The following is a 24,990-nucleotide window of genomic DNA, read 5'->3' on the forward strand; positions in this document are numbered from 1 at the left end:
CTGCCTGAAAATCTTTAAGTGGTCTGGGGTCACATTTCATTTAATAAATCTCTGAACAGCCTTTTCTACATTTATGTTTAAATCAAATTATTAATTTAATAGTTTCAATATACCAAAGCTGCATCAGAGAACTTACAGAAAACAGAATCTTGGCATTTTGTTAAAACCTTGTCTACTGCATTTGGTGGCTCCTGACAGGGTCACCTCTATCTTGGTGAGACAAAGCGGAGACAAAGTGACCAATCGGCAGACCACCTGTGCTCTGTCCGTAACTATCACCCTGAATTCCCAACTGCATGCCACTTCAATTCCCTTTACTGTTTCCATTCCCATTATTCCTCCTCAGAGTTCTCCACTGCCAGGGTGAGGCCCAGTGCAGGCTAGAGGAACAACACCTCATATTCTGCCTACAACCCAATGGTATGAATGCTGAATTTTCCATTTGCAGGTCACCCTCACCCCCAGTTGTTTCTCTCTCTCTCTGTCTCTCGTCTGTGGCTGGTGGTATGTGCATTCCAGCTCGGTAGTCCAAGATAAAACAATAACACTGTGCAGAGTAAAAGTGTTATAGTTGTGGAGAAAGTGCAGTGCAGGTAGAAAGTAAGGTGCAATATCACAGTGAAGTAAATTGTGAGGTCAAGGGTCCATCTTATCGTACTTGGGAACCATTCATTAGTCTTATAACAGCAGGGTAGAAGCTGTCCTTGACCCCAGTGCCCAGTGTTTTCTGGAGGGGAGAGGCAGACATCCCACCCTGCAAAAACTCATTTCAGGGAGGTAACACCATCAATTTGCGGGAGACTCCCGGAACTTCTGGGAGAGGTGGGATGTCAGCAATAGAGTAGCTTCTTAGCAGCTAGCCAGCTAGTTTAAATAATGTTAGCTATGCTAATGAATGAATGACACCTGTTAAACTCACCTCAACACGTCTTTTACAGTCTTAACCCACCATGGGCAATAGAAAAGTCACTGTTGCAAACAGTGCAGCGAGCAACACTGTCATTATTTTTGACCCCTATTAGGCAGGGGTACACTTTAGGGTAGTCTGGGGTGATATACGTTTTATATTTTCTTTTTTTGGAACACTTTGCCATGGTGCTCTCTCATGCTCTCTCTTGTGGTTGCTCTCGTGTTCTCTCTTGCTTTCTCTCTCTCTCTCACTCGCTCTCAAAAAAATTGATTTCCGTGACATTGTATATAATTTGCGGGCATCAGGGAGTCACTATTAATATGCGGGAGAATCCCGGAACTTCCGGGAGAGGTGGGATGTCTGGAGAGGAGAAGAGAGAATGTCCGGGGTGGGTGGGGTCTTTGATTATACTGTCTGCTTTACTGAGGCACTGAGAAGTACAGACAGAACTTGTGGAGGGCTAGCTACTTTCTGTGATGTGCTGAGCTGTGTAGTCGAAAAGAAAGCATGACAGCGCTTCTGCTTACTTAGGAGACTGAGGAGATTCGACATGTCATCAAGAATCTTGACAAGCTTCTGTAGATGTGTGGTTGAAAGGGTATCGACTGGCTGCGTTATGGCCTGGTATGGGAACGCCAATGCCTTTGAGTAGAAAGTTCTACAAAAGGTAGTGAATTTGTCCCAGTACAACACGGGTAAATCCCTCACAACCATTGAGAACATCTACATGAAACATTGTCATAGAAAAGCAGCATCCATCATCAAAGATCCTCACCATACTTTTTTCTCACTACTGCCATCAGGTAGAAGCTACAAGAGCCTCCAGACTTGCACCACCAGGTACTACCCCTCAACCATCAGGCTCGTGAACAAAAGGGGATAACTACACTCATTCTACTTCTGGTGTTCCCACAACCAATGGTCTTACTTTAAGGACTCTTTATCCTGTTATTTCACGCACTCGTTATTTATCTTTATTTGCATTTGCACAGTTTGTTGTTTATAGATCCTGCTTACAGTTTACAGTTATGGTTCTATAGATTTGCTAAGCAGGAAAGAGAATTTCAGGGTTGTAGGTGGTGACATGTACTCAGATAATTAATTTTACTTTCAACTTCTTGTGCACAAGGTTCTTGCAGACCAGTTGCCATGCCGAGCGGTGATGCAGCTAGATAGGACTATTTCTGAGGTGCATTAATAAAAATTGGTTATGGTCAAAGGAAATATGCCAATTTTATTTATCCTGCTGAGGAAGTAGAGGTGTTGCTGAACTTTCTTGGTCATGAAGGCAAGTTGTTTGGACCACAATAGACTATTGATGATGTTTCCTCCTGGGAAGCTGAATCTCCCAACCCTCATGACCTCAGCACCATTGACATGCAGGAGCATGTCTGCTGTTTCTCTTTCTGAAGCCAATAAACAGCTCTTTTAGTTTCCTGACAAGGGACCAACATGTGAGTGCCATCATAAATCACAGCGCCTCTACTCTCTTAGAAATTTGCGTAGAATGTTATCTCAAACTTTGACAGACTTGGTGGATGCAGCTCAGTCCATCACAGGGAAAGCCCTCCCCATCATCAAGGATCACCATCACACTGATTATGCTCTCTTCTTGCTACTACCATCAGTCAGGAGGTACTGGAGCCTTACATCCCACACCACCAGGTTCAGGAGCAGTTATTACCTTACAGCCATCAGGTTCCTGAACCAGTGTTGATAACATCACTCACCACAACTCTGAACTAACTCTACAACCTACAGGCTCTACTTCAATTACTCTACAGCTCAGTGTTATTTACATATTTTAATTATTTGCATGATTTGCCTTTTTTTGTATATTGGTTGTTTGTCAGTCTCGGTTATTTATGTTTTTTTCCATAAATTCTTTTGTATTTCTTTGTACTCCTGTGAATGCCTGCAAGGAAACAGATGTCAAGATAACATATGGTTACATATACTGCAGGGTGGCCAAGTGGTTAGGGCGTTGGGCTCATGATCTGAAGGTCATGGGTTCGAGTCTCGGCCAGGGCAGCGTGTTGTGTCTTTGAGCAAGGCACTGCTCCCGTCCACCCAGCTGAAAATGGGTACTGGCAAATGCTGGGGGTTAACCTCGAGATTGACTGGCGACCCATCTGGATGTGACTTCACGCCACAGAAACCGGCATAAGCACTGGCCCAATGGGCCACAAGGGTCGGGACAGACTTTAACATATACTGCAGGAGGCAGATAACTGGGTGACTGCCTGAAAGGGAACAGGCACCCAGTGCAGAGTACCCCTGTGGCTGTTCCCTCAATAGTAAGTATTACCACTTTGTTGAGGGCAGGGGGATGACCTACCAGGTAGCTGCAGTGACTGGGTCTCTGGTGCTGTGGCTTAGAAGAGAAGAGAGGTGAAGGGAGCTGCAGTAGTGATAGTGGATTCCATAGTTTGAGGAATAGAGGCGAGATTCTGTGGACGCGATAGAGACACCTGGATGGTATGTTGCCTCCCAGGTGCTAGGGGCAGGGATGTCTCAGATGGGATCCACGGCACTCTCAAGGTGAGCAGCCAGAAATCTTGGTGCAAATTGGCACCAATGGTAGGAAAGGTGAGGAAGCCCTGAAGAGAGATTTTAGGGAGCTAGGTAGAAAGCTGAAAATAAGGACCTCCAGGGTAGTAATCTCCAGATTGCTGCCTGTGCCACGCACTGGTGAGGATAAGAATAGGATGATTCGGCAGATGAATGCGTGGCTGAGGAACCATTGCAGGGGGCAGGGTTTCAGACTTCTGGATCATTGGGATTTCTTCTGGGGAAGGTATGACCTGTACAAAAGGGACAGATTACATCTGAACCCAAAGAGAACAATATCCTTGTGGCCAGGCTGCTAGGGGTTTTTTGGGGGGGGGTTTAAGCTAAATTGGCAGGGGATAGGGATGGGAATGATAGGACCAAGGGTGAGGTAGTTGATGTACAGAGGCAGTGTGTAGTGAGACTGCGAGCAAGGAGAGGCTGATGCTAGGGCAGAATTGCAGTGAATGAGATGAGTTGTAATGCAAAAAAGGGACAAAATTGAAAAGGGTGATGAATACAGGACTGAAGGTGATATATTTGAATGCATGCTGTGTACAGAATAAGGTAGATGAACTTGTAGCACAGTTAGAGACTGGCATGTATGGGCATCGCAGAATTGTGGCTGAAAGAATATTATAGTTGGGAGCTTAACGTCCAAGGATTGAAAGGACAGGCAGGTAGACCGAGAGGGTAGGGTGGCTCAGCTGGTAAAAAATGAAATCAAAACCTTAGAAAGAGGTGACGTAGGATTGGAAGGTGTAGAATTGTTGTGGGTAGAGCTAGGAAACTGCAGGCATAAAAAGACCCTGATGGGAGTTATATATGGACCTCCAAACAGTAGTAAAGATGTGGTCTACAAATTACAACAGGAGAGAGAAAATACATCTCAAAAGGGCAATGTTACGATTGTCATGGGGGCTTTCAATATGCACGCGGATTGGGAAAGTCAAGTTGGTGTTGGATCCAACGAGGAGGAGTTTGTAGGATACTTGCGAGATGGCTTTTTAGAACATCTTGTGGTTGAGCCCACGAGGGGATCAACTATTCAGGACTGGGTGTTGTGCAATGATCTGGAACTGAGGGCTTAAGGTACAGGAACCTTTAGGGGATATTGATCATAATATGATAGAATTCACCCTGCAACTTGAGAAGGAGAAGCTAAAGTCAGTTGTATGAGTGTTACAGTCCAGTAAAGGGAATTACAGAAGCTGGCCAAAATTGATTGGAAGGGAACATGGATATTAGCAGAGTACCATATTTGCTACCCTTTTTGATTTTGCATGCCTAATGTACTGATACTCACCCTGTTGGCTGTGACCATGTCCCATCACCTGCCTGTCCTTCCTGACAGTCAGACTGCACGCTATCTTTACATTTTTACCATCCATCCTATCCTGAGTCCCTTCACTCCGGTTCCCACCCCCCTGCCAAATTAATTTAAACCCTCTCCAACAGCTCTAACAGACCTGCCCATGAGATTATTGGTTCCCCTCGGGTTCAGGTGCAACCTATCTCTTTTCAACAGGTCATACCTCCCCCAGAAGAGATCCCAATGATCCAAGAACCTGAAGCCCTGCCCCCTGTGCCAGCTTCTCAGCCACGCATTTACCTGCCAAGTGATCCTGTTTCTACCCTCACTGGCATGTAGCACAGGCAGCAATCCGGAAATTACTACCCGAGAGGTCCTGCTTCTCAGCTTTCTACCGAGCTCTCTAAATTCTCTTTTCAGGACCTGTTTGTTTTTCCTTCCTATGTGGTTAGTACCAATATGTACTGAGATATCTGACTGCTCCCTCTCCCTCTCCAAAATGTTGTGGACGTGATCTGAGACGTCCCTGACCCTGGCATCTGGGAGGCAACATACCATCCGCTGTCCCGTTCATGTCCACAGAATCTCCTGTCTGTTCCCCTCACTATTGAGTCCCCTATCACTACAGCCCCTTTCTTTTCTCTTTTTGTCTTCTGCCCCATGGACATATGCTCAGTGCCTGTAACCTGGTCACCATGGCATTCGCCCGGGAGGTCATTCCCCCACACAATTATCCAAAGCAGTATACTTATGTTTGAGGAGAATGGCCTCAAGTGTGCTCTGCTGTAACTGCCTTTTTATATTTCCATTCCTCTTGGCAGCCACCCAGCTAGATGTCTCCTGCAACTTTGGGGTGATTACTTCCCTGTAACTCTGATTGATCATCTCCTCACTCTCGTGTACAAGCCAAAGGTCATCCAGCTGCTGCTCCAGATCCCTAACACGGTCTTCAAGGAGCTGCAGCCGGATGCACTTCACACAGATGTGGTTCCCTGGGTGACTCTGGGAATTACAGAGTCCAGCAATATCCGGCATGAAGAATACACAACTGCCATTTATTATTCCAGGAATACGAAGATAAGCTAGCCAATAATATTAAAGAGATACCAAAAGTTTCTTCAGATATATAAAGAGAGGTGAGAGTAGATATCAGGCCACTGGAAAATGATGCTGGAGAGGTAGAAATGGGGGACAAGGAAATGATGGATGAGCTGAATAAGTATTTTGTATCACTGTTGAAGACATGAGCAGTATGTTGGAAGTTTGGGAGTGTCAAGGGTCACAAGTATATGATGTTGCTATTACTAGGGAGAAGGGGCTTGGGAAACTGAAAGATCTCAAAGTAGATAATTCACCTGGACAAGATGGTCTACACCTCAGGGTTCTGAAAGATGTGGCTGAAGAGATTGTGGTGGCCTTAGTAATTACCTTTCAAGAATTAATGGTTTTTGCATGGTTCTGGAGGACTAGTGCAAATGTCACTCCACTCTTCAAGAAGGAAGAGAGGCAGAAGAAAGACCATAAGACAAAGGAGCAGAAGTTGGCCATTCGGCCCATTAAGTATGCTCCACCATTTTATCATGAGCTGATCCATTCTCCCATTTAGTCCCACTCCCTCGCCTTCTCACTATAACCTTTGATGCCCTGGCTACTCAGATACCTATCAATCTCTGCCTTAAATACACCCAATGACTTGGCCTCCACCGCCGCCTGTGGCAACAAATTCCATAGATTCACCACCCCCTGGCTAAGAAAGGAAATTATAGGCCAGTTAGCCTGACCTCAGTGGTTGGGAAGATGTTGGAGTTGATTTTTAAGGATGTGGTTTTGGGTTACTTGGAGGCACATGATAAAATAGGCGATAGCCAGCATGGTTTCCTTAAGGGAAAATCTTGCCTGACAAACCTGTTGGAATTCTTTGAAGAAATAACAAGCAGGATAGAGAAAGGAGAATCGGTGGATGTTGTGTACTTGGATTTTTAGAAGGTCTTTGACAAAGTGCCACACGTGAGGCTGCGTAACTAGTTAAGACCTACGGTATTACCAGAAAGATACTAGAAAGGACAGAACATTGGCTGATTTGTAGGAAGCAAAGGATGGGAGTAAAGGGAGACTTTTCTGGTTGGCTATAAGTGACTAGTGTGTTCCACAGGGTTCTATGTTGGGACCATTTCTTTTTACGTTTTGAGGAAGCAGTGAGGATACAGAAGAACTTACACAGATCAGAAGATGGAATACAATGTTGGGAAGTGTTTGGTCATGCACTTTGAAGAAATAAAAGTGTAGACTATTTTGTAAAGGGAAAGGAAATTCAAAAATCTGAGGTGCAAAGGGACTTGGGAGTCCTCATGCAGGATTTTCTAAAGGTTAATTTGCAGGTTGAGTTGGTGGTGAGGAAGGCAAATGCAACGTTAGCATTCATTTCGAGAGGACTAGAATTTAAATGCAAGGATATAATGCTGAGGCTTTATAAGGCACTGGTGAAGCCTCACTTGTATTGTCAGCAGTTTTGAAGCCCTTATCAAAGCAATGATGTGCTGACACTGGAGAGGGTTTAAATGAGGTTCACGAATATGATTCCAGGATTGAAAGGCTTATCATACGAGGGGTGCTTGATAGCGCTGGTTCTGTACTCACTGGAATTTCGAAGAATCAGTGGGGATCTCATTGTAATCTATTGAATATTGAAAGGCCTTGATTGAGTGGATGTGGAGAGGATGTTTCCTCTGGTGCTGATGCTGCCTGCATTGCAGTCTGTTGGTTAGGAATTCATGTATCTAGCTGCAAAGGGAGATGTTGAGTCCCAGGTCTTGGAGTTTGAAGTTGAGTTCACTTGGAATTATTTATTGTTTTTAGTTATTGAGATGTAGTGTCAAATAGGCCCAGCCCTCCGAGCCCCACAGCCCAGCAATCACCTGATTTGATCATAGCCTAATCATGAGACAATTTATAATGACCAATTAACCTACCAATGATACACCTTTGGACTGTGGGAGGAAATCGGTGCACCCGGAGGAAACCCACGCGGTCATGGAAGAACGCAGTGGCGGGACTTGAAACCTGATCGGCTGTACTGTAAACCACTACATGACCGTGCCACCCATAGTATGGGAGATGGAGCCATAGTCAATAAACCATATTCTAGTATAAGTGTCTTCACTTTCAGATGCTTCAGTGAGGAGTGTAGATTTAGGAAGATGGTATGGGCTGTAGATTTGTTTGGGTGGTAAGCAAATTGCAGTGGTTTAAAGTAGCCTGGGAGGCTGCAGTTAATGTATGCCATGACCAGCCTCTCGAAGCACTTAATAATGGCGGACGTCAGAGCTATCAGGCTGAGTAAACTTCCATTTACATCAATAAATATAATTTATCTCCTTTGCATTGGGAATAAATTCATATCTAGTTCTGAATGAAGTAGAAGGTTGTATATAAATGTCTATCAAGAATATTGCCAGTCTGCATTTGCATAATAGATAGTAGGAATAAAATATTAGATCTGCACTTCTATCGGGAATTTAATTTCATGCATGTTGACTGCCCTTTGTACTTTGTTTAACCAAATGCTCTTTATATGTGTGGAGGGAAAAATGAATGTAACTTCGACAGTGATCAGTCTTGACCTTACCCTTGTGAGGCCTTTACAATGGCAGGGTTAATTAAATATAATTAAATATGAATATGGATAGTAAATGCGGTAAATGTGGTGTTTTCTTGGCTGTTATTTTCAAGTGGACATTACTGCACAACATTTGGGATCAGCAACTGCAACAAAAGATCTTCACTCCCATCCAGCTGATAATGTCAAAACCAATTGTGATGCCTCTATCAGACTCAAAATAACTCAGCACAGATGATGATCTGATCTATACAGTTCAGTTACAAATAACATATAGCTGTTTAAGCATTAAAAACATTTAAGTTTATTTTAGTTCAAAATGGATTTGGATATTCAACACTCAATATATTGCAAATAAATATTCCATTGAAATAGCACTGTTTTAGAAATGTTGAATAAGAAGCTCTGATAATCTACTCAAGTTAAACCAAGAAAAATAAAGCTATTTATTTGAGGTATTTATACATGACTTGGTTATATTTAAACAATTATGTACTGTAGTTTTATGCCTTTGGGTGATTTAGATATAATATACCAGACAAAAAATGGATATACACAAATCAAAGTGATACATCCCCTGACAATTTTAATAGCTTAACATATTGCTGCTGTCTTTTCTGTGACATTCCATTCTATTTTACCAAACGTCTATGAAGAATGTTATTTTGAAGAATGTGGTTTACTTTACAGTAAACAGATTTAGAGTAAGATTGATCCTCTACAATCCAATTATGTATCTTTTTGTAATTTTCTCTGTTAAGCAGCCAATACCAGTTTCTCATTGATTTGACCAGTGCAACAACAATTGCGCTCTTTTAAGGCAAAGGAAGAACAAAAGTCAATTTAAAGTTGAGGTCAAAATTATTGATTACAAAGGTTTGTGATGCAAAATTGCTGATGTTCCTGTTCTTTATTCCCAGATCAAATACGCTCTGTAGCCACTTTGTAAGTACCTAATAAAGTGGCCACTGAGTGTACAGTATTCCTGTTTGTTCCTGGCCTTCTGCGGCTGTAGCCCATCCATCTCAAGGTTTAAATGATGTGCGTTTACAGATGCTCTTCTGTGCACCCCTGTCGTGACACGTGGTTACTTGAGTTGCTGTTGCCTTCTGGTCAGCTTGAACCAGTATGACCATTAAACTCTGACATCTCTTGTTAACAGGTTGTTTTCTCCCACAGAAATGCTGCTTACTGGATGTTTTGTTTTTGCTTTTCTATAAATCATTTTCTATAATCTCTAGATAACTGCTGTGTTTGAAAATCCCGGGAGATCAGCAGATTCTGAGATAGTCAAACCACCCTGTCTGGCACCAACAATCATTCTCAACATCATTTAGCTCACATTTGTGATGGGGCCCTAATTCGTTCTAGTATATCTATTTGCTAATTAGTTCAACCAGTGAGGACAGGTTTGGATATTAGAAATGCATTCCAAGTTCAAGGTTGATTAATATTCAACTGTACATGACTACCCATGAATATAGCCAAATGAAACAGTGTTCCTTTGGAGCCAAGGTACCAATAGTCATACACAGCACAAGACACATATAGCACATATATATAAATGTACAGTCACACACAAAAACAATATACATAGCTCAAGCCCCTGAGCTCAAGAATCAATTAATGAATAAAGCTTCACTGTCTGAGTCAGACTTCTCTGGGCACTTGCCCAGCCCCTTTCAAACCAAATTAAACTTTCCCAATGGGTCTTCTAAAATGTGAACCATGATTTGCTTTTGGTTCAACTTGTTGATTTTCTCCTGCCTGTTTCCCTACATGCTCTCTCTGTGTTAACACACCCGACCTTTATGATTGTTTTCCATGTGCCTGCCATGGGCTACCCACAGTGGCTTTCTTGATATGCCCGATAAGTAAGTGCACATTATGCGCCTTGCCGTGAAGTGAAACCATGCATTCACGCTGAACTTCTGTCATTTTGTACACAAGTGCACATGGTTGGGAAAATTAGGATTAATAAGTTCAGTGTAAAGAAGGAATGTGTATGCAGTGCTAAAGAAGGGCAGCAGCAACGTTTAAGGAAACCACATAAAAATCATCATCACGTGTGGTTGTCTGGAATCCAATAGATTGCCGTATGTCTGTGAGTCTTTAACTTGCTGAAGGTGGGGAAAAAAGCAAATATGCCTATGAAAGTGAAACCAAGTCAGTCATACATTGCCATATGTTGTGGAGCAAAATTTCAATATGTATAAAAAAAAGAACCATTTGTCTTTGAGATGGGAACAAAATGAAAAAGAGCATTATATTTTGCTCAAGGCTGCAGATGAATTCTTCGGCAAAAATAAATTTGAAGATCTTTATCTTTCCGTGGAGTGCTTTTATTCACAGAAGCAACATTGCATTTATTAGATTAATTTTAAATTTGGTTCCTCTCAAAGTAACCTAAGGGGATTTGGGGGCCTTGCAGTGCAGGTTCTCTTTTCTGCTCCGTTACAGCCTGGAGTAGGGGTGGCAAAAGCTCAGCCAGTGAGATAGAAGCTTGGCTTGAGAGCTTCTAGTAGGCGTCCATTGAAGTTAGAGTGAATAGCCGATGGAATTCAGATGGAACACTGCCCCTTTTTTCTTTATGGAGAAAATGACAAACCCTTGAGAAGCCAAGGGCCAGGCGACTGATTCCTAATGGCAGCAGAAATTGCAAACAAGGAAGTGGGCAAGTATATATTTGTATACTTCTGAGATATCCTTGCTTATTTTATTCATCTGCTTTTCTCTTTCTCTCTGCTGTTATATCTTAGTGCTTCCTGCCTCATGATTCCTTCTGTGCTGGTTGGTCTTTGGTACTTTGCCAGAACGCCCACTGCTTATGTGTTAGTCTGGGCAGTGAATGTGGACATGCTCATCGCCTACCAGAGATGTTACAAAACATGTCTTGGGCTGCAGTTAGCAAGAAGGGAGATGAAAATCCAACAGCATAGGTGCATGCAGAAGAAATCTGAAAGGGAGTTTGAGAGAGATCTGCCAGTGTCAGAATGCTTTGGCAAGTTTATCATTGACACATGTACCAAGGCACAGTGGAAAACATGTATACTGTTCATACAAGTCATTTCACTGAGGTGGTACAAGGTTAAGCCACAATAGACTGCATAATAAAGTGTTACAGTTGTTGAGAAAGTGCAGTTCAGTTAGACAATAAGGTGCAATGTTATAACCAGGTAAGTCAGCCTTTGGCCCCGCCAAACTGAGTAATCACATTTGTGTGGATGCTGTGTAATGTACCCCCAGTTACAAACCCACAACGCAAAATATCAGACAGTACACCATAAGCAATTAGATGATAGACTTAATTAATCTTAATCTGAATATAGGGTTAGTAATGAAAATAAACAAAACAAAAAGAAGGGCCCAAGTCAAAGCCAAAGTCAAGTTGAAGCTCACTCAGTAGTCATTCTTCCACCATTGGTCTCCTTCGAACGTCTCCGACCTTCGGGCCCTCAGATCCCAGTCCACTCCGTCCGGTGATCTACCAGCTCTCTCCACACGCGTCTTCCCTCTTCATCTCTCCTCGACAAAAGACCACAAGAAACCCAGCTCCCAGACACACAAGAAAGAACACATTTCTCCTGTTGCATAGTCACTGAATTCCAAAGTCCCATTATCTCTAATCATAACCCAAACATTGCTGCTACAGAGAAACCATTACCTTAACTCAGTGGTCCCCAACCTCCTGGCTGCGGACCGATACATTGCTGCGAAGTATGCAGTGTGCAGTGGTGGCCGGGACGCACCCAGCACATCTTTAAGAAAAAAGCCGAAATAAACAAGCTAATTAATTAGGTGCCGCCCGGCACGTAAATGTTGGCCCAGATTGCCGATTGCGTCACCTCTGTCTTAGGCACATTCAGTATTTATAGCTAGGGTGCCTAAGACTTTTGCACTGTATTTGTCAATGTAGAGTAGCGAGCAAGTTTGTAAATCTGGTGGGAGCAAAGGATGTTGGGAATGGCAAGGGTGTACGACAGTTGTCAGAGAAAGGGTGCCAGGGGCAGGGATGGCGTGGGTGCAGACACACCCAGCCCTGAGACACCAGGCAGGGTCATTTGACTCCAAACAATTGGTTTATTGATCATTACAGAATGTCTCTCTGGTGCTTCCTGCTCCCTCCCCTCTCTCTTCCCCTTTTCCCAACCATGATTCCCCTCTCCCTGCCCCCTTCCCACTCTCAGTCCACAATAGTAACTCATACCAGAATCAAGTTTATCATCTTTCATATGTCATGAAATGTGTTTATTTTGTGGCAACAGTACAGCGCAATTCAGAAAATTACTACAGTACTGTGCAAGTGTCTGAGGCACCCTAGCTATCTATCTATATATGTGCTGAAGACTTTTGCACAATACTGTAGATGCTGCCTGACCTGCTGAGATCCTCCATCATTTTGTGAGTGAAGATGGCTTTGCAGACCAGATCCTCCAGAGATGAGTGGGATCACGTCTGTTTCTGGATATGTGACCATATGTGCACCATAACACAGAGAGACGAAAGGCACATTATAATATTTGATCTAGTGAATACTTGCTGTCATTAACTAGTGCAAAATCTCAACCATCATTACCTGTGCATATATATGTGAATGTCTATGAGAAATGAAGATGTCTGCCACTTACTATTCATTTAATTATACTTGGTTTAATCTTAAGACAGAATGATACATCATGAATTGCATAAGAAGTTACTACTTTACATATAAATGGGAAGGCATCTCATAAGCATGAGCTGAAATATCTGGCCACGCTTGCAAATGAATGGGAAAAGGATCTTTGCCAAATACTTGTTAAAAAATCCTCCCTAATGGCACTATAGACTTATGTTGCTTTTAAAATAGTTGGATTCTCTGACAGGAACATATGACTTTACCGGATATCTTTCACACCACTGTCTGAGCAGCTGCCTGTCTGCTTTCTGCTAAGTGTAATATCGAATGTTCATAAATTATTCATGAAGATTGTTTCTATGAATGAAATCCATCCGTGCAGGAGAGAGTATTCGTCAAGTCTAAATTCAGATCTTAAAAACTAGGACGAAACCTCGCTTCTATTTGTTAGCTAAGTATTACAAGTGGCTGACTTTAAACCTGTTTGATGAAGTTTTATTTAGTTTTGCAGTTTGTAGACACGGAATAAAATATTACTGTCATTGCATATGCATGATAAAATGACAATTTTTTTATAGCTTTCCAAAAGCTCTAAGTTTCACAATATCAGAGCTTCTGTAGACCAAAGTCACAATGGAATCCCTCATTTTAATGATGCAGACTTTGACGATCACCATATGTTCAGTGAAGCTTAGGCTGTATTATCCTTGGAATATTTTATATTGAATACGTGTATGTTTTTATACACAATTTATCTTCTTTTGCACATAAGTCTCTCTTTATGTACAGTTTTTCTTGAAGTTTTTGTATTTCTTTATTTTCCTGTAAATGCTTACAAGACAATGAATCCCAAGGGAATACATGGTGACAAATTGATACTTTGATAATAAATTTACTCTGACTTTGCCTTTGGCAGATCTCCTAAAGCAATGAGTGGGGTTTGCAGGAAATAACAGGGCAGGTGGATAGAGAAACCTAGTGAGGGACTAATTCAGGTTGGCAACATTCCATCAGGAACCTTGTGACATTAAATAAGGAGAACTTCCATGATTAACAAAACATCAGTCTCTTGCAGAATGCTTCCAGTCAGTAGTTCTGTAGTGTACAATAGATGACTAGGGATAAACCAAGGGCCACTGATAGGCCGACCACATTTTTCCTTCATAGCACGGGATAATATATTGGCATCACTGGAATTATACTTCTAGTTTGTTCCTGGCAGATTGGGTTGTCACTACGGAAGTTCTCTTCAATTTTGCTTACTTTCTCCCCGTGACCACGTTTCCTTCGGATGATCCGGTTTCCTCCTACATTCCAAAAATGTCCAGGTTAGCAGGTTAATTGACTACAATTGGGCAGTGCAGGCTCGTTGGACTGGAAGGGCCTATGGTCATGCTGTATCGCAAAATAAATAATAAATAAATGTAAGACGTTCTGATCTTACATGCATTAAACTCTAAATAATTGCATAGTTCATCCTCACTACTCTTGCCTTTCTCCTACCATTACCCTTTCCCTCACTTCCCCTCAGCATGTCTCCTCACATGAACAGGCTGCTGGGCGGTATGAGCTTATTGTGGATGATTGCGAACTCGAGGCTGGAGGTGCGTCTTTGACCATCGGTAAAGCCTCTCTGCTTGCCCATGCCTTTCTGCAGCTGTCCCGCCCAAGATGGCAGAGTGGCCCTTCTCACAATATCACCGGTCTACACAGTTGATGCAACTCAGTCACAGATGTGGGCATTCACACCAGCCTCACTTTAGGAATTCATCTCCTCAGTCATTGTTTGGGCCAAGTCTCAAATGAGATTTCCAGCTATATAATCCTGGTGAAACCAAAACTGGATATTAATGCTGCTAGACTCAACTGTTGATCACTTTGCTAATTACTGAGAGCAGACTGATTGGATGATAATTAGTTGGAATGAATTAGTGCTGCATTTTGTGAACAGGCAGTTTTCCACATTGTTGGGGAATTCATAACCATCCTAGACCATCTTAATCTTTACTCCTTTATAAAGTCTCCAATCCATAATTATGCATCCCTGACCTCACTATCTCAATTGGCCCTACTGTCCTTATCACCTCAATCAATAAAAGGCCAACTCCGATCAGTTCTTTTGTATCCCTCTTCCTCCATATCCCCTTCCAACTTTATTCTTCCTTCTCAAATTATCGCTGGAAAAAAGCTCTCTTGCAACACATTCCAGCCGCACTTTCAAAATCCCTGTTTTCAGCCATTTGCCATAACATTTCCATAGCAACTGTTTGGAATCAGAAACACACCTCTATTTTTGAAGGTCCAGTCTCCATTAATATCAGTAGTCTCTGTCACACTGGTCTTTCCTCCGCTCATCTCTGAGTCAAACAACCCAATGACCTGGCAACAGCAACTTTGCCTAGGTGGCTCACCCGAGGAAGTGGCAGATGTAGGCGGTGTGAGAGGAAGCAGTAATGTGGCAAGAGAGCCAGGGCACGAGCGAGGATGGGAGCTAACCTAACCAGACCAGTGGTACCGTCAGTTTTTCTGGCCAACGTCCGCTCGCTGGAACATAAAATGGACTCACTGAGAGTGAGAATGAACACACGGAAAGATGTGAGAAACTGCTGGCTTCTGGTTTTCACTGAAACGTGGCTAAACAACAACATGCCAAACTCGGCATTTCAACTCAATGGAATGACTCGGTTCCGTGCAGATGGAAACTCCCTGTTGGGGAAATCTAAAGGAGGAGGATTCTGCGTGTACATTAACAAAGGCTGGTGCACAAACTCATCTGTTAGTAGTAATGACTGTTCTGGGGCAATTGAACATCTTCCACTTACGTTTGTAAATCCATTACCTGCTCAAGGAGGTTACTGTTGTGTTCATCATCACTGTCTACATCCCCCCTAGTGCAAACGAATGGTCGCTTCATAATTGCAAGGAACTTCGGTCATGTTAACATACAGGGCATTTTACCCAAATTCCACCAACACATCACTGTGGCTACTGGGGAACAAATAGACTCAACTATGTTTATACAAACAGATGCAGTACTTACAAAGCCTTCCCATGCCCTCATCTTGGCCTCTATGACCATATCTCCATAATATTAATCTCAGCATATTGATCACTGCTAAAAACGGAGAAACCAGTCAAGAGGACCATCACTGTGTGGCCTAATGAGGCAATCTCTATGCTTCAGGACTGCTTTGCATGGACTAACTGGCAGATATTCAAGGTAGCTGCCACAAACAGAGAAGACACAGACCTCGAGGAATACGCCTCCTTTGTCATGGCCTACATCGGTTAGTGTTCACGTGACGTTGGTATCTCAGGAATGGTCACATCACAGTCCAACCAGAAGCCCTGGCTGAACGCTGAGCTTCCCTCCCTGCTAAATGCCCAGGATGCTGCCTTCAAGCCTGTAGTGACAGAACAGCTCTCAGAAGCTCGGAGAAAACTCACCTTAGACATCAAGAGGGCTAAGACCACTTACGTTCAAGATATTCAGGAATACCTGCCTGATAATTTTCTCTGGCATATGTGGCTGGGCATCAAGGGTAATATTGCAAGAAAAAACTGCATCGATTGTACCAGTGACACCTCCCTCCCTGATACTCTCAACAACTTCTATGCACGCTTTGAGGATTGCAATGCAACACCTTCCCTTTCCCAGGTGAGCAGCCACCGTATGTAACAGCAGCAGAGATGAGAAGGGCTCGGCAGGGGTTCAGCCTCCATAAGGCAGCCAGGCCAGACAATGTCCCAGGCCAAATACGCAGGGAGCGTGCACGCCAGTTCACTGACATCTCGATGGACATCTTCAACACATCACTTATCCCGGCTGCTGTCCACACATCCTTCTAATCAGCCACCATCATCGCTGTACTGAAGACCTCTACACCTTCAGAACGAAACAACTGCTGTCTGATGGCACTAACACCAATTATCATGAAGTGCTTTGAAGGGCTGGTAATGGCACATAGCAAAAATTCCATTCTTGCCACATCGGACGTTCACCAATAAGCTTACGGACAGAAATGCTTTATGACAGATCATCTGTCATGCACTTGGCCATGACACATCTAGAAAGCAAGAAAACATGCCATCTTATGTATTTATATTTATCATGTTTTTAAAAATTTAACTGTGTTCTTTATTTGTTGTATCTTTGTGCTGCATCAGATCCAGAGCAACAATTATTTCACTCCCCTTTACTCTTTGTACTTGAAAGGACATTAAACAATCTTGAAGTGACAACTAACAATTTTTTCTTCGGCTGTTTGATCGAGCCACGACTATGCAGGTGCATGGATGTCAGCAAGTTAGACCGGTGGGAAGAGTTTAAAAGGAGGACAGCTTTATAAAGCGGGTGTCAGAGTAGGAGGGCTTTGGCTCAACAGGGCTTCGGCGATAACGGGTTGAGGTGAGGTAAGTTACTTGAGAAGAATAGGAATAGGAAGTACGTCTGTGAGGCTGGTGTTCTGTACTAGCTGTCGGATGTGGGATGTCCGGGAGAATCCCAGCCTCTCGGACAGCCAAATCTGCACAAGGTGCATTGAGCTGCAGCTCCTCAGGGATCGGGTTAGGGAACTGGAGCTGCAGGTTGATGGCCTTCGTCTGGTCAGGGAAAGTGAGGAGATGATAGAGAGGAGCTATAGGTAAGTAGTCAAACCGGGGCCTCAGGAGACAGATAAATGAGTAGCAGTCAGGAAAGGGAAGGGCAAAAGTCAGATACTAGAGAGTACCCCTGTGGCTGTCCCACTTAACAGTACTGTTGGGCGGGGGACAACCTACCTGGGGAAAGTAACGGTGGTCATGCCTCTGGCACAGAGTCTGGCCTTGTGGCTCAGAAGGGTAGAGAAAGGAAGAGGATGGCAGCAGTGATAGGGGACTCTATAGTTAGGGGGTCAGACAGGCGATTCTGTGGATGCAGGAAAGAAGCATGGATGGTAGTTTGCCTCCCAGGTGCCAGGGTCCGGGATGCTTCTGATCGCGTCCATGATATCCTGAAGTGGGAAGGTGAACAGCCAGAGGTTGTGGTACATATTGATACCAACAACATAGGTAGGAAAAGGGAGGAGGTCTAAAAACAGACTACAGGGAGTTAAGAAGGAAGTTGAGAAGCAGGACCACAAAGGTAGTATTCTCGGGATTGCCTGTGCCACGCGACAGTGGGTATAGGAATAGAGTGAGGTGGAGGATAAATGTGTAGTTGAGGGATTGGAGCAGGGGTCAGGGATTCAGATTTCTGAATCATTGGGACCTCTTTTGGGGCAGGAGTGACCTGTACAAAAAGGATGGGTTGCACTTGAATCTAAGTGGGACCAATATCCTGGCAGGGAGGTTTGCTAAGGCTATTGCGGAGAGTTTAAACTGGAATTGCTGGGGCTGGGAACCAAACTGAAGAGACGGAGGAAGGGGCGGTTGGCTCACAAATCAAGAAAGGTTGTAGACAGTGTGAGAGGGAGGATAGGCAGGTGATAGAGAAGGGATGCGCTAAGACTGATGGTTTGAGATGTGTCTATTTTAATGCAAGGAGTATCATGAACAAAGCGGACGAGCTTAGATCATGGATCAGTACTTGGAGCTGTGATGTTGTGGCCATTACAGAGACTTGGATGGCTCAGGGGCAGGAATGGCTACTTAGAGTGCCAGGCCTTAGATGTTTCAGAAAGGACAGGGAGGGAGGCAAACGAGGTGGGGGCATGGCACTGCTGATCAGAGATAGTGTCACGGCTGCAGAAAAGGAGGAAGTCATGGAGGAATTGTCTACGGAGTCTCTGTGGGTGGAAGTTAGGAACAGAAAGGGGTCAATAACTCTATCGAGTGTTTTTTATAGACCACCCAATAGTAACAGGGACATTGAAAGGCAGAGGGGGAGACAGATTCTGGAAAGGTGCAATAATAACAGGGTTGCAATGGTGGGAGATTATAATTCCCCAAATATCGATTAGCATCTCCCTAGAGTGAGGGGTTTAGACGGGGTAGAGTTTGTTAAGTGTTTTCAGAAAAGTTTCCTGACACATTATGTAGATAAGCCTACAAGAGGAGAGGCTGTACTTGATCTGGTATTGAGAAAAGAACCTGGTCATGTGTCAGGTCTCTCAGTGGGAGAGCATTTTGGAGATAGTGATCACAATTCTATCTCCTTTACCATAGCATTGGAGAGGGGTAGGAACAGACAAGTTAGGAAAGTGTTTAATTGGAGTAGGGGAAATGTGAAGCTATCAGGCAGGAACTTGGAAGCATAAATTGGGAACAGATGTACTCAGGGAAATATACGGCAGAAATGTGGCAAATGTTCAGGGGATATTTGTGTGGAGTTCTGCATAGGTACGTTCCATGAGACAGGGAAAGGATGGTAGGGTACAGGAACTGTGGTGTATAAAGGCTTTTGTAAATCTAGTCAAGAAGAAGAGAAAAGCTTACAAAAGGTTCAAAAATCTAGGTAATGACAGATCTAGGAAATTATAAGGCTAATAGGAAAGAGCTTAAGAAAGAAATTAGGAAATCCAGAAGGGGCCATGAGAAGGCCTTGATGAGCAGGATTAAGGAAAACCCCAAGGCACTCTACAAGTATGTGAAGAGCAAGAGGATAAGACGTGAAAGAATAGGACCAAGCAAGTGTGACGGTGGAAAAGTGTGTATGGAACAGGAGGAGATAGCAGAGGTACTTAATGAATACTGTGCTTCAGTATTCACAACTGAAAAGGACCTTGGCAATTGTAGGGATGACTTTGTTGTGGCTATCCCTCGAGGTCGAGGATGATGGTCTTCGTTCTGAAGAAGTGGCCCACAGAGTGAAGATGCCTGTGTGTGTATTTGTTTAACGTGTACTTGATGTTGCACTCCAAGAAGCAAACGATACTTCACAAATAAACCAACTGATTCCAATGGCATGGAAACCACGACGATTGGAGCTGATAGATTTGTTGCAGCCTTCATCCGCCTTCACAGCCTTTGAGCTCGAAGTAACTTCATCCGCCTGTTCCACTGTTGAGGTCTTGGTTGAATTGTTCTTTGTCAGGGAACCTACCCTTGACCTTACCGCCATTGGTGACCCTACCAGGAGCTTAGCTCCAGATGGCATCTCTCTCGGGATCACAGGACCACACAAGATTCTCCACCACAACAAGGTGACAATCCACGGAGAAGAGGGATGACTTACAGTGGATTGAGCATATAGACATTAAGAAAGAGATTGGGCTGGAGCTTTTGGAATGCATCAAGTTGGATAAGTCACCGGAACTAGACGAGATATACGCCAGGCTACTGTGGGAGGTGAGGGAGGAGATTGCTCAGCCTCTGGCGATGATCTTTGCATCCTCAGTGGGGATGAGAGAGGTTCCAGAGCATTGGAAGGTTGTAGATGTTATTCCCTTATTCAGGAAAGGGAGTAGAGATAGCCCAGGAAATTATAGACCAATGAGTCTTCCCTCAGTGTTTGGTAAATTGATGGAGAAGATCCTGAGAGGCAGGATTTATGAACATTTGGAGAGGCACAATACGATTAGGAATAGTCAGCGTGGCTTTGTCAAAGGTAGGTCATTCCTTATGAGCCTGACTGAATTTTTTGAGGATGTGACTGAACACATTGATGAAGGTAGAGCAGTAGATGTAGTGTATGTGGATTTCAGCAAGGCATTTGATAAGGTACCCCATGCAAGGCTTATTGAGAAAGTAAGGAGGCATGGGATCCAAGGGGACCTTGCTTTGTGGATCAAGAAATAGCTTGCCCACAGAAGGCAAAGAGTGGTTATAGACAGGTCATATTGTGCATGGAGGTTGGTGACCAGTGGTGTGCCTCAGGGATCTGTTCTGGGACCCCTTCTCTTTGTGATTTTTATAAATGACCTGGATGAGGAAGTGGAGGGATGGGTTAGTAAATTTGCTGATGACACAAAGGTTGGGGGTTTTGTGGATAGTGTGGAGGACTGTCAGAGGTTACAGCGGGACAGTGATAGGATGCAAAACTGGGCTGAGAAGTGGCAGATGGAGTTCAACCCAGGTAAGTGTGAGGTGGTTCATTTTGGTAGGTCAAATATGATGGCAGAATATAGCATTAATGGTAAGACTCTTGGCAGTGCGGAGGATCAGAGGGATCTTGGAGTCCGTGTCCGTAGGACAATCAAAGCTGCTGCACAGGTTAACTCTGTGGTTAAGAAGGCATACAGTGCATTGGCCATCATGAACCGTGGGATTGAGTTCAAGAGCTGAGAGGTAATGTTACTGCTATATAGGACCCTGGTCAGACCCCACTTGGAGTACTGTGCTCAATTCTGGTCGCCTCACTACAGGAAGGATGTGGAAACCATAGAAAGGGTGCAGAGGAGATTTACAAGGATGTTGCCTGGATTGGGGAGCATGCCTTATGAGAATAGGTTGAGTGAACTCGGCCTTTTCTCCTTGGATGAGTGGGGGATGAGAAGTGACCTGATAGATGTGTATAAAGTGATCCACACATTGATCGTGTGGATAGTCAGAGGCTTTTTCCCAGGGCTGAAGTGGCTGACATGAAAGGGCACAGTTTTAATGTGCTTGGAAGCAGGTACAGAGGAGATGCCAGGGGCAAGTTTTTTACACAGAGAGTGGTGAGTGTGTGGAATGGGCTGCTGGCAACTGTGATGGAGGCGGATGCAATAGGGTCTTTTAAGAGACTCCTGGACAGGTACATGGAGCTGAGAGAAATAGAGGGCTATGTGTAACCCTAGGTAATTTCTCAAGTAAGTACATGTTTGGCACAGCACTGTGGGCTGAAGGGACTGTATTGTGCTGTAGGTTTTCTATGTTTCTATGTTCTATGAATCTTAAAACATAAGCAGTCTTGAATACAATTGGGTTTATCCATTACTGTTAGATCTGGACCACATCAAGCATGATTGTTCTCCTCTGGTAAGTGTTTCTTCATCATTCTGCAAAAATGTCTTAACTCTCAAACTGTCTTCTTAACACCTGATCCTCCAACTCCATCACCACTCCTGCTTTGACCTTGAAGATACAATCCTTCCCCTCCTTCCCACTAAGTTTCTGACCACTTTTCCTTCCTGTTTGAGTCCAATGCTTCTGGTAAATTGCCTTTCACAAACGTTTGATTGTTGTCGTCAAGGTTACAAATGGCATTGTTTATGAATGCAACAAATTTATCAATCTATCTTCTCTCATTTGCTTTGACCTTTTCAGCCGCCTTCAACTTGACTGACCAAACCATCCACTTCCTCTTCTTCATGCCAGTGTACTCACCTGGTTCCATTCTTGTGAATAATTTGAGTGAAAGGTTATTGATCTGAAGAACTAGCTGTTTTCTCTGTCCAATAATGCTGCCTGAGCTGTTGCCTATATTTCAGAATTCAAACATCTGATGTCTTTTGCTGTTCCACTCTTACTGATTGACATGTAGTCAGAGAATCGCATGGACTAGTTTTGGTTCCTACTCTCATATTGTTAACTTTGTTGCCCTTTCTTACTTCTCGTCTACCACTCTTTCCATGTCCTAGATTACCCACAGTCTTGTTCTCCCATTAATCCAATACCTAATGATTTCCAGGATCCTGCTACACAAGGCAGGGTCAAGGCCGGGGTCTCTGAGCTTCTTGTCGAGCTTGGATGGAATTATGGTGTTGAATGCTGAACTGTAGTTCAAGAACAGCATTCTCACATAAGCATCCTTCTTCTCCAGATGTGTAAGGACAGTGTGTAGAGCAGTGGCTCTTGCGTCGTCTGTTGATTGGTTGTGTCGGTAGGCAAATTGTAGGGGGTCCAGTTTGGGTGGTAGCAAGCTGCAGTTGTCATCCTTGGCCAGTCTCTCAAAGCATTCCTTAATGCTCATTTTTCTAATCTGTCTATGGCCACATTTCACTCGGTTTCTGTAATCTTCTCCAAGTGATGCCCTGCCACTTATAACCTCACAATTATCCAGATTGTAACAGCTGCAGCATTAGACACTGTGTTTCTCAGTTGCCAAGGCTGTAGTTTCTGGAATGTCTTCTCCAAACTTAAGTTCCCTATTCCCTCATTGTAGACACATCAATACCTATCTCTTTGATCTAACGTTTGGTCATTTGCCCTGATACATCCTTGTGTGACCCAGTGACCAATTACATTTGCTGAAACTTGTGAAACACCATGGGATGTTTTATTATGTTAAGTTTAGAGCATAAATCCATTACATCAAAAGAAATTAAATTTTCAATGAACTTAGCTCATTTTAATATTCCTTTCCTAAATTAATTGGGATTAGATTTCCATAAGTTGTTTATGTGCAACTGAATATCTTAAACTTAGTTTCTTGATTGTTATCTGGATGATTGTGAAAACGATATATTCTGAGTGGATACCAGGATTTGGCTAGGCGCCTACTGTATCCCTGTTTTCTCAATGGAATGAAACGATTGGCTGTTTGCCAGATACTATGGTGTCTCTGAGCTTTTATCAATTGGCCCAGTTGTTTTTAAGTTGATTGTTTGATGCAGTTGCTGAAAGATCAGATTGCTTTTGGTTAATGTAATTTATCAAAGAAATCATCCTGGAATTCATCAATGCTCTCAACTCTTCAACCCGAGCCAGTGTCGTTTGACACTGTGAAATTCTCCTTCCTAAGTGCCTCTGGGACCTTCTTAGGAGAGTACTGTATTTCTACTGAAATCTCTGAGAACATTCATTCTTGATTTCCTTTACAGAAAGCAAGTGCGTGCTTGTGCTTTTGTATTTGAGAAATATTAGTCAGCATTGCAGTGCATAGGGGGGTTTCATGTGGAGTGACTGATTGAACTCGATATGCCTTCGCTGGAGTTCAGAAGAAGAATGACAGGCAAGCTTAATGAAAATCCTTGCAAATGTCAAGCAATTGAATGCAAGGAAAATGTCTTCCCTGGACGTGGAGGCTAGAATCGTGGGTCACAGCTCAGAAAGGAGAAGAGGCTGTTTTTGGACTGAGATGTGGTGTTATTGATACTCATTGTCCAAAGCCGGGCCCTTTTTTACCTTCCAAGCTCAGTCTTCCAACACAGCAGCTGAAACTTCTAGCAATCAAAGAGTTGCTTTTGAAAAAGTTAAACTTCTAGCTAATATCTTGCCTTCTAAAGATAGTGCTGTTTGTTCACAAAGTTTTTAACTTTGCATGCCATTTACATTAAGAACTGAAGACCGGCTCCCATTCACACCAAGAAGCTAAACAAACAGCACTGTCTTTAGAACACAGGATGCTGGCTCACAGCCACCTGGAATGACTGCTCAAGAGATGCTGTGTAAGACAATGGGTTATTTTAATTGGCTTGTTTAAAACCTGACAACACTGCATAAGTTATTTAGTTCAAGGAAGCTTGCATACCAGATAGATACTATTATTTAGCACAGCAAATAGACCATAAGACCATAAGATATAGGAGCAGAAGTAGGCCATTCGGCCCATTGAGTCTGCTCCACCATTCAATCATGGGCTGATCCAATTCTTCCAGTCATCCCCACTCCTCTGCCTGCACCCCATACCCTTTGATACCCTGGCTAATCAAGAACATATCTATCTCTGCCTTCAATCCTGAAGTTGTGCCCTCTTGTGCTAGAATCCCCTACCATGGGAAATAAGTTTGCCATATCTAATCTGTTCAGGCCTTCTAACATTCAGGATGTTTCTATGCGATCTCCCCTCATTCTCCTGAACTCCAGGGAATACAGCCCAAGAGTTGCCAGATGTCCCTCATATGGTAACCCTTTCATTCCTGGAATCATTCTCATGAATCTTCTCTGAACTCTCTCCAAAGTCAGTATATCCTTTCTAAAATAAGGAGCCCAAAACTGCACACAATACTCCAAGTGTGCTCTCACGAGTGCCTTATAGAGCCTCAACATCATATCCCTGCTCTTATATTCTATACCTCTGCAAATGAATGCCAACATTGCATTCACCTTCCTCACCACCAACTCAACTTGGAGGTTAACCTTCAGGGTATCCTGCACAAGGACTCCCAAATCACTTTGCATCTCTGCATTTTGAATTCTCTCCCCAT

At 43.4% G+C, this 24,990-nt stretch overlaps 1 protein-coding gene across 3 annotated transcripts in view; it reads left to right on the forward strand.

The window, feature by feature from the left end:
- The window catches only part of xkr6b (XK, Kell blood group complex subunit-related family, member 6b), a 485,147-nt gene that overhangs the window by 117,987 nt on the left and 342,170 nt on the right, over nucleotides 1–24,990 (forward strand). The window contains exons 2-3 of one of the 3 annotated variants that reach the window (XM_072251433.1): nucleotides 7,487–7,521; nucleotides 16,224–16,253. The exons of the other annotated variants lie outside the window; for them this stretch is intronic. Of the exons in view, the coding sequence (XP_072107534.1) occupies nucleotides 7,487–7,521; nucleotides 16,224–16,253 (65 nt within the window). The remainder of the gene's footprint in view (nucleotides 1–7,486; nucleotides 7,522–16,223; nucleotides 16,254–24,990) is intronic. 3 annotated transcript variants of the gene reach the window in all.

The sequence above is a fragment of the Mobula birostris genome, chromosome 2 (assembly GCF_030028105.1).
Source record: "Mobula birostris isolate sMobBir1 chromosome 2, sMobBir1.hap1, whole genome shotgun sequence".
Lineage (NCBI taxonomy): Eukaryota > Metazoa > Chordata > Chondrichthyes > Myliobatiformes > Myliobatidae > Mobula > Mobula birostris.